Here is a 10955-nt window from a genome sequence, read left to right as displayed (position 1 = left end):
GCGAGTGAGAGGTAAGAGCAGAAAACCATCTCATTCTATAGGTAAGAGCAGAAAACCATCTCAGAAAATCTAGGGGTGAAACTAGAACTCCTAAGGCAGAGAGACAATGTTAATATTGTGCCGCCAAATGTCACTTTCAGGTATGAGTGTAAAACACTGAAGAGGGATGAGAAGAATAACTGTGTACATGAAGACATGGTAAAGAGGAACAAAAACATAGGCCGAGATACTATCACACTAGTAGACGATAATCTAGTGGGAATTGTGTCAGATTGTGGCGAGTGCTGTATTAGTACCTCATGCCAAGATACAGAGTGAGTGATAAATACAGGAGCATCCTATCATGTCACACCGCACAGGGGATTCTTCACTACCTACAACTGTGGTGAATTTGGTGAGGTAAATATGGGTAATAGTGGATTCTCAATAATTGAAGGCATTGGGGATGTTCATATAGAAACCAATGTCGGCTACACCTTAACACTAATGGATGTAAGACATGTCCCTGACATTCGGCTAAGCCTAATTTCGATTGGAAAATTAGATGATGATGACTTTCTAAACTAGTTTGGTAACGGGGTATGGAAACTTACCAGAGGTTCTGTTGTAGTAGCCAAAAGGAAGAAAATTTGCTCGCTTTACAAGACACATGCTAGTTTGTGTAAATTAAAGTAAAGTTAAATGCGGCACAAGAAGAAGCTTCCTCCGAACTATGACATAAGAGACTGTGTCATATAGGAGAAAAATGCATGGAAGTTCTTGCTAAGCAAAAGGCCTTGCCAAACATCAAAGATACGTATTTAAATAGATGTACTTATTGTTTGGTAGGAAAGCAACACAGAGTGTCTTTTCAAAGATTTTCCTCTCACAGAAAGGACAATATCCTTAAGCTTATATACATAGATTTATGTGGTCTTATGAAAGTAAAGCCCCATGGGGGAGCTTTGTACTTCTTGACTTTCATTGATGATGCGTCAAGAAAGATATGAGCATATAGTCTGAAGACCAATGATGAAGTACTTCTATATTATATGCTTGTTGATCTCCCCGTATTTAAGATATCGAATGCCCGTTGATTAAGTCAAGCAACTACATTAATCAACTTCTTATGTCCTTGAGTAGTACCACTCAACCTTATTGTCATGTCAGATTAAATCCACCTGCAGGGTTTATATGACAATCCTTATGAGCTCCTCAAGGGGACATCATCAGCCTGACTTCCTGCGGGTCACGGATTCCTTCTATAATCAACAACACACGTTACATACAATGTCATTACCCAATCCATCGAGTTTGTTGATTCATAAATGAATCTCACTCATCGATGATTTAAAGCAATATACAATGCACGTAAGTACCCGTTATTATATCCGGATTAAGAGGACAAGTATCTATAATAGCAGAGGTGTTTGTTCTCTTATATAGTCAGTATAAAAAGAAACAACCTCACTTGGTCCTGTTCAATACACACAAAGTGTATTAGTGTAATCATGTAGTCAAGATAGACTAACACCAGATTATACTACAACCGTACCAATGGTTTTTCCAAATCCATCTAGGTTGTGAACGTTTACTTATACTTTATAAAGTACTGATGATATGATCTTCTGTGTGTCACCACACCATATCATCTACAACATAAAGTATTAGACGTATGCATATAACTAATAATATATATAATATGCATAACATTTGCCCATATGATTCTCATTCAAAATATAAAGAATTATAGTTAATACAAAAGTAATACTTTTAGTATATAACCTTATCAGAACGTGCAGAAGGTATTGAGAATGCTGAGAACCATGAGTTTGAAGCTCATGATGATGATTCTATTGCTCATGATAGGATAGAACCTATTGATATAGAAGATGCAGATGAAGTGCATGAACCACCATCTGCGCAAGCAGAAGTGCATCCTCCTGAGCCACAAGAAGATGGGGCAAGAAGGTCTGACAGAGAGAGACAAACTTCAACCAGGTATCCACCTCATATGTATGTTTTACAATTTGATGGTGGAGAACCTATGTACTATCAAGAGGCTCTTGAAGGTACAGACAAAGAGAAGTGGTTGAAGGTTGTGCATGATAAGATGAATTCTTTGCTTAAGAATCACACTTATGACTTAGTTGAGAAACTGAAAGGAAGAAAAATTCTCAAGAATAAGTGGATCTACAAAGTCAAGCATGAGAAAAATAATCCACACCCAAGGCACAAAACTCACCTTGTTGTGAAGGGATTTGGTCAAAGGAAAGGTATTAACTTTGATGAAATTTTCTCTCCTGTAGTTAAGATGACTTCTATCAGGGTGGTATTGGGTCTGACCGCAAGTATGAACCTAGAAGTTAAGCAACTAGATGTCAATACATCTTTTTTTCATGGAGACCTTGAAGAAGATGTCTTCATGGACTAGCCAGAAGGGTTTGAGGTCAAAGGCAAGGAACACTGATAACCGTAAAAATAATAGAATCCTAAATATTAATGTTAACAACACTAATACTTAATCCTACCGTTCTTACGTTTAAATCAATTTTTCTTACTCTCAAAACATAATCATGCAATATAATGAGTAAGGATTCGTCCACTCTTAACTCTCTAGACTTAAATCGAATTCAACTAATCAAACCCAAAAAGAACAATGGTGAGAGTAATGATTTGATGTGAAATTTCTATACTACCATTCCCAACACAAGAACAATAATAACAATAAGACATAATTAAATTAAACTGAAATTAAAACTAATTTAGAACTAAGATTGTGAATAACTAATTATGAATTTAAGACAACTAATGAATCTAAATAAGAATTTAAACAATAATCTAAATTGAAATGAAGAACTAATACTTTATTCTAAAAACTAAATATGATTCTAAACTAACTAATTGAATGAATGTAAAAAGACTAGATCTAGATCTATCTTTTTCTAACCCTAAACTCCATTAACATTAGCTTCCTAACCTAACTACTATTAACAAAGAGTCAAGCTTTTGTTTTATACTTTCAGATCCAAAAATCGTGCATGGGCTTGGAGCCATGTTTTGTTTGAAGGAAAATCGGCCCAAAACCCAATTTCTTTAGTCCAAAATGGGCTCTTCAGCTGTAGTTGGCTTCGACAGATGTTTCGTCCACTTCTGCTCCTCTGATTGGGCCAAGGCTTGGACCATTGGAAAGCTCTTTTCGAGCCGGTCGTTTTGACATAAGGTAGGCCCAATTCGGAGGTCCGAGTCCAAAATATGGTCTTGAGGAAAAGGAGCAATCGACTTTGTGCACTATTTCGCCCGCGTGGACTTTGACTTTTCAGCTTTTTGACCGGGCTTTACAAAGGCTTTGTCTTCTTGAAAATTGGCCTTTAATCACGAAAACTCCTTAACAACCGACCTTTGCTCCTTTATCTCGGTAAAGTGGCACATTTCTGCACATAATGGACTTTGAAGCCTGAAATGCATAAAAACACGTAATCAATATTAACTCTTACTTATTATTCACATAATTGGTCTAAAAGTACGATTGTTAAGGGGTTAAAACTAAAGTTTTGGGCTCTTATCAAACACCTAGTACACAAGTTGATAAAGAGTTTGTATGGGTTGAAGCAGGCACTGAGACAGTGGTACATAAAGTTTGATTCCTTTATGGTGAAACATGGCTACATGAAGTCCGCTTCCGATCATTGTGTGTTTGTTCAGAAATTTCCAGATGGAGATTTCATAGTGCTCTTGTTATGTGTGGATGATATGTTGATAATTGGCCAGAATATCAACAAGATATCCAAGCTGAAGAAATACTTGAGTAAGTCTATTGAGATGAAGGATTTTAGTCAAGCAAAGTAGATATTTGGTATAGGGATCACTCGTGATAGAAAGAGTGAGAAGTTGTGGCTTTCTTAAGAAAGCTACATTGAGAAGGTGTTGAAGAGATTCAACATGGATCAAGCCGGAATAACCGGTTGTTAAACGGTGGCCCGTTCATGACCAAAGATATGTGTCCAAAGAGTGAGCATGAGTAGAGTCAAATGGAAAAGATTCCCTTATGCATCCATAGAATCAACTTGATTTGATGTATGCAATGGTGTGTACAAGACCGGATATTGTTTTCGCCGTTGGTGTTGTAAGCCGTTTTCTGTCAAATCCGGGTAAAAAACATTGGGAAGGTGTTAAGTGGATATTGAGATATCTTAAGGGCACTTCCAAAGCGTGTTTGTATTTTGGTGGAAGTAAGATCTTGCTTGAAGGCTACACTGATGCAGACATGGCAGGTGATGTAGATTCGATGAAGTTCACCTCCGATTATCTATTTACTTTTGCAGGGAGAGCAGTTTCTTGGTAATCTAAGTTGCAAAAGTGTGTTACCCTCTCCACTACAGAAGCCGAGTATATTGCAGCCACTGAGTGTTGCAAAGAGATGCTATGGATGAAGAGGTTCTTCGATGAACTAGGACTAAAGCATAAATAGTTTGTAGTTCTATGTGACAGTCAGAGCATCATCAATTTGAGCAAGAATCCGAGTTTTTATTCTAGATTCAAGCACATACATGTGTGTTATCATTGGATTAGAGAAGTTCTCAAAGACAATCATTTGTGTATTGAGAAGATCCATACCGACAAGAACGGGTCGGATATGATGAACAAAATCTTACCGAAAGGTAAGTTTGATGTTTGTTGTGCTATCGCCGGAATGGTAGCACACTCCTCCTGTTGATTTGGAAATTGCATGGAGGTATCCCCCTCACTGTTCGGGAGGGGTAGATTGTTGGAGTTATCCCTCACATGAGAATGAGGAAGAGGAAAGAAAGTAGTGTTGTTCGTGGTGAAAAAAAGTTTGGCCTTGTGGCTTCAGATTGGTTGTGACCAAGCGCCGCCACTTGCCAGTGAAAAAAGAAGATAGTTTTTTTTTCAGCCTCTCATGAAACAAAATTATTGGACTTTTGGTTTGAGGAAAAAATCAGAGGGCGCGTGCGAGCTCGATTTTGCCTTTATCGAGAGCACGCCCGCGCTCATGTCTATATTTGCAGACTTCTATTTTTACAGTAACCACGAAATTGTGAGTTACTATAAAAATCAGAAGTAAGGTTTTTTGGAAAACCTAAGTCACGAATTGAAACCTAATTTTGACAGCTATCAAAATTGAGAGAGAACCCTTGTAAAGAGAAAAACTTGTAAGGAGAGAGGAGTGATCTAGTAAGGTGGAGACTTTAAGAGGAGTGATTGTAATTTTCTTTTCCACATTTATAAAAGAATTAACTCTTGTAGAAGTAGACATCATTGGCTGAATCACGTTACATCTTTGTGTTGTGGTATGCTTTATATTTTTTTTGCATTGTTATTTGTTTGTGATAGTTGTTTAAAGAGTTGGGCATGTTAGGTTAGTTATACTGAAAGTTTAGATTTATTGTCTGGAGATTGTAATTGGTCTAAGAGCAAATTATCTTAGTAAAGATCGATTGGTATCGTTGTCCCCAATATTTTGAACTCTAGTAGCTTCATTACTGAAATATGGTCAATTGTAAATTTTACTGCTTTCCGCATAATCCAACTCTGTTAGCATCTTAATTGTGAGTACAGCTATCTCGATTCTCTTGGTTCATTAAAGAAAAACGAAAAACAATTTTGGTCTCCGTGAAACCACATTGTGTTTCTAATAGTTTAGTCTCTTTCCTATTGTTGCTATCGGCCATCTTTATGAGTGAGTTTCATCAATGGCGTTTGAATTTTTCAAATTGTAGGTGAGATTGAATGGAGTGAGATTGAACATCATTTTATTTGCTAATTTCGAGGAATTAAGTCCAAGCACTCTAGAATGACATTAAACGTCTGTGAACAAATGTTGAAGAGTATTTGGACTTTTGTCATTATATTATTATTGGCACGAAACTCGTCGAGATTTTTTGTTTTGGCCAAAACAAAAACAGTTCTTTTTTACCTCGATACATCTGTTAGAGTTGTTATTTCCGTTCACGTACTTTTCATCACATGTGCACTGACGTACACTGACGTAGTGAACATAGGTTCTACTGGTTCTCAATTTTCATGTACTCTTAAGCCTATAATGCGACGTGTATGACCTTGACAGCATGCCTTAAAATTGCCAAGGGTCTCCCACAATTCCAAAAATGTTGGGCACAATTCGACACCACAGTATAACACCAAAATGGGCTAGAGGCCAGTATGTGCTAACCAATTTGGCTATTTGAACCCGAGAGCACGTTCACATGTGAATTCTACGTAAGTAAGTATGCATACCGTGCTACACACCAATCTTTTGAAGCCTTTTAAGCCGAAGTCTATTATCTAAACTATTACTATTTTAAAAATCGCGACCTTCAGTTACAGTCCCGCAATAGTGAAATAATATATTTTTATGTATCTCTAAAACACTTTGTCATTTTGTTTTTGCCCCTGCACCTTTTGGTTATTTACCTGATTTAACCCTATTTGTCTCTTCTACATCTTTCTGTTTCTGTCTCACCGGCTCCGATTTTAGTTTTTCTTTCTCCGTCCCCAGTCTCATTTAGCTTCATTAATTAATCTCATCTCTGGTGGATTAGTAATTATTTTGTTGGATATAGGAATTCAAATTCCCTTATGGATTTTATTTAACATTGTAAAAGCACTTAAATGGACTGTAATACTACGTATCTGCGGAGCAAGTATAGCAACTTACAACGATGAATTTATTGTTTACTTACTTATTTACTTGGATTTGAGTCCTGTTGGGGAAAGAAAACGTGGAAAGTGCCCACTCACTCCTGAAGAAGTGGGTTTGATGTTAAGGGCGCTTGGTTTCAGAAAAGATTCTTATCTCTATGTCGCATCTTGGTTTCAAAATACTCTGCATCCCCTCAGGGACCTATTCCCAAACTTCTACACAGAGAGATGCTTGCAAACTAATAGTTGAAACCATTTCTCCCATTCTCAACTCAACTTGCTGCCATTGACTACATTGGCATCTTTGATTTCAATCTTTAATTCAAATTTGCGCCCGTCTATGCACCCCATCCATGTGGGTAAGTGTTTGATGTTGTTAGATTTCATCTTATGATAATTATCTTATCTTACCTATTAGATTAGATAGATTTGTTAATACGTCTTCCATTTTCAGTGAAAGCTACTTGAAGAAAGCTATACCCGGTTGTTCAATATATATATATATATATATATATATAATGGCTACTAATTCAGGCACTGATCGATTATCTAATTCTAATAATGATGATCGGTTGGAACAACGACGAAATCAGTATAGAGAGCGCCGCGAGATGATGTCCGAGGAGCAACGAGAACTTCAAGGGAACGTTGGCGTTTGCAATACAGAGAACGTAGATGAAATATGAGTAATGAACAAATTGCAGCTGAAAGGGTACCTGCTACCACAACTCTATGACAATATGCTGCTGCATTCAGTCTCTTTTTTGCGTGGCAGCAAACCAGTTTGTGAATATAAGGATCATGGTTAGAAAAATCCAGTCGCAGTGCAAGCTTAGCAAGTCTGTAAGTCTGTTTACACTAGCAATGGCAATAACACCTTTTGCAGGTTCTTTTGTTCCTCTGTTCATATAAATACACACATGAACCTGTAACTACTTTACTCCATTTCTTCGCAAGTAATTCTACAAACATTGTAGTCACGATGAGAATACATTATACTGGTGGCTTTTCAAATGCTTGCATTGTTGACCTTTTGAGCCCAGCCGCATATATCTTTGCAAGTGTGAAATCTGAGATACACCCCACTTTAGTGTACTTAATGGGATTTTGCTGGTTTGTTTCTTATTGATATGCCCTCTGATGTTTCTCTGTAGTATCAATGCGATGGACCCAAATACCAAAAGTATTTTGCAGCTCCTCCGTTTGAGACAGGTAAAGACAATTGAGATTCTAATTCCAAATTTCTCTTGATTAGGCATGTGTTAAGCATAAAGAGGTATCTTTTTTGCAGATATTCAATGGCATCTTCCTTAAAGTTAACAAGGCGACTGTCAATATGATGTGTAGGGTTGAATCTTATGTGACATTTGGGTAACTTTAATCTGTTTCCTGACAATTTTTTTTAAAAAAAGTCGATGTAATGGTCATTCTCAAAGTTCACAGAAAATGATCCTTCAAGTGTTTAGAGCTCCTTTAACTTATTCCCTGAATTACAGATATCCTAATCTGAAAAGCGTAAGGGAACTTATTTATACGAGGGGTTATGGAAAGCTGAACAAGCAGCACATTGGTTTGACCGATAACTCTATCGTGGAACAGGTATACATTTTAGGTTTTTCCATTTGCTCGAGTGATTCCTTTGCTTGCCTTCTGACTTTGCTTCCTGGCAGGGACTTGGAAAGTATGGGATAATCTGCGTTGATGATTTGATTCATGAGATCATGACTGTAGGACCTCATTTCAGGGAAGCAAACAACTTCTTATGGCCTTTCCAGTTGAGTGCTCCATCAGGTGGAATGAAGAAGAAGAGAAACCACTATGTTGAAAGTGGAGATGTTGGAAATAGGGAAGATTACATCAATGAGCTCATAAGGCGGATGAACTAGATAGGGGAGCTCATATTGTCACAGCTATGACTATATGGTTTCATTTTTAGTTTCGGAGACTGTTGATTTTAATTGCTCATATTATCAGAGCTATGACTATATGGTTTCAGTTTTCATTTTGCAGAGTATTTTGGAATTTGAATTAGCTGAGTTATGCATTAAACCTATTGTTTGTTTGTTGGAGTTTTGTTGTTCTCACCTGTCTACCAGTTCTGGGTTCGTATTATGCATTTATAGCCAATTTCAGATGCTTTTCATATTGGATACAGACATCATTTTTGCTCATAGGACATATATGCTCCTATTTTGTAAGTAACTATAAAAACTATATATATCCACTTCCAATATGAAGTGCACTTCTCTTAATTTGCCGCCCTCTACATCAGTCAGTTGTGTCTTCTGCGTATCGTCATCTTGAACATTATTCATTTATTGCTGATGCATTGAAAAAAAAAGAGAGACGTCATTTACTGCTACAAGTGTATTAATTCAATATCAAAAGTTCTGCTCATGTATAAAAGGAGCTATATATACTAATGCAAAATCACTCGGATCATCTCAATGTAAAATCCAAAATTGAACGCTAATATGGGCCATTCCCCCACTCAGCCCAAACAGCTAACAAAAAACACATAATCGACTGCATTCATTCTCAACACTACCCATTACAAGGCGAGGAGTCTAGAATGTTTTCGACACCTCTCAACCAAATTTGTTTCTCTTATTAAAAGAGATGTACTATTGCAGTCGTACTGACGCTTGCACAATACTTTCAGCCAAATTTATTTCTCTTAGATCTGATATTGTATCATTGTGTATACCTACCTCTACGAATGACACTTCTTCAACATCACTGCATAGCTGCCATTGACTCCTCTAATAGAGACTGGAAGATATTAGCTAGCGTAAGTAGATTATGGGAAGCCGTTGACTACAGCACGGATGAAGTAACAAGTTTAGTCATGCTCCTCATTGACGAACACGTATGTATAATTATATATCTTTTGTTTTACTTTCTTTATCAAACATAATATATATAACGACATTTGCATTTTTACCAGGGACACCGGATACATTCAAGAATTTATAAAACATTCATGGATAAGTTCAAACACCGCATAGTTGAGAAAGAGATTTACGAAATCTATAGATTTTCTCTGATGAAAAGCGACAATGCATATAAAGTAACATCTGGAGAATATATTATCACTTTCAATTGGAGCACCATGATAAAAACAAGCCAAAATCAATTTACTGAACTTCCCAGAGCATGCATTCCAATTTGTCGATTTTGATCAAATACCATCCAAGATTAACGACAAGCATCTTATAGGTATATGTACCTACATACTACAATATTTTAATAATTATTTCCAACGTTATTCTAATGTTTTACGTTGTTCTTTTTATTTACAGATGTAGTCGGACGGATAATTGTGTGGAACAAACTAAAGAATGTTACAAAAAAGAATGGCCATCATACTGTTATAAGGGTTATACAAATCCAAGATGAACAGTAAGACATTTCATTCCAAACAAACATTAGAAATATTCTGCTGATGAATTACTTATTTATGTATGCTCACTTTTCTATTAATCACTATACTCCGTCTTAGCGTACTGTTATTAAATCTTCTTGAAAAAATTTCATAAAATAAGACATTAAGATAATTTAGATTGTATACAATTTTCTAATTGTGTGAAGTAGTTTGAGGACAGCCCCGCCTGTGTTAAATTTATATATAGGTGCTAGCTATATATTCCCACCTTGGATTGCCTCCTAAAGATCTGGGCTACCACGAGGATATCCCTATAGGGATGAGTGTTTCAAGACCGTTGGATCCGAGATCTAACGGTCCGAAAATCAAAAACAAAAAGGAAGAGAGTTATTATAGTCTAACATGAAGTTGGCAAGGAACAAGCTCACATTGCTTGAGTCTCTCACGTTACATGTTCTAAAAGTAGGTAGGGAACTATGGAAGTACGAGGTGAAATAATTTACATTAGATATAACGTCAGCTTGATCACACATGGAAAGTCACAGAAGATATATGAAGATTTAAGTACCTGGTTATTCCAGAAAACTGAACATAAGAAATTTGGGTATATCTGTATTGTACTTGAACCAAAACAACAACACACGAGGTTTGAAAAAACTGAGTAGCATCATTTTTTATTACTCATTTTAAGAACTAAATCTCTGCCTGTCGTGGGGAGAAGAAAAATCTATTTCAGGACCAAGAGGGATGATTCCAAATGGATTGATGGATGGGTCACTTCCGTAATAGTGTTTCTTGATGTGTTGCGGGTTAACTGTATTACTCATGCCTGGGACTTGGAAAATGTCTTTGGTGTAGTTGAACAAATTCGGGTACTCACGAAGGAGCTTTTTGTTGCATTTGAAGTGAACTGGCAGGAACGTAAGCA

At 36.7% G+C, this 10955-nt stretch overlaps 1 protein-coding gene across 1 annotated transcript; it reads left to right on the top strand.

Moving 5' to 3' along the window:
• The first annotated feature begins 7524 nt into the window (after positions 1 to 7524).
• On the top strand, positions 7525 to 8644 carry LOC147518904 (large ribosomal subunit protein uL30x-like). Its single transcript, XM_086594815.1, has 4 exons — positions 7525 to 7854; positions 7934 to 8013; positions 8139 to 8241; positions 8313 to 8644. The coding sequence occupies exons 1-4, from the start codon at positions 7783 to 7785 to the stop codon at positions 8526 to 8528; spliced, it is 471 nt and encodes a 156-aa protein (XP_086450941.1). The 5' UTR covers positions 7525 to 7782; the 3' UTR covers positions 8529 to 8644.
• The last annotated feature ends 2311 nt before the right edge of the window (positions 8645 to 10955 follow it).

This window comes from Coptis chinensis, chromosome 2, assembly GCF_015680905.1.
Source record: "Coptis chinensis isolate HL-2020 chromosome 2, ASM1568090v1, whole genome shotgun sequence".
In the NCBI taxonomy this organism is placed as follows: domain Eukaryota; kingdom Viridiplantae; phylum Streptophyta; class Magnoliopsida; order Ranunculales; family Ranunculaceae; genus Coptis; species Coptis chinensis.
The sequence above is the reverse complement of the archived record's forward strand: the minus strand, read 5'-3'. Positions and strand labels throughout refer to the sequence as shown.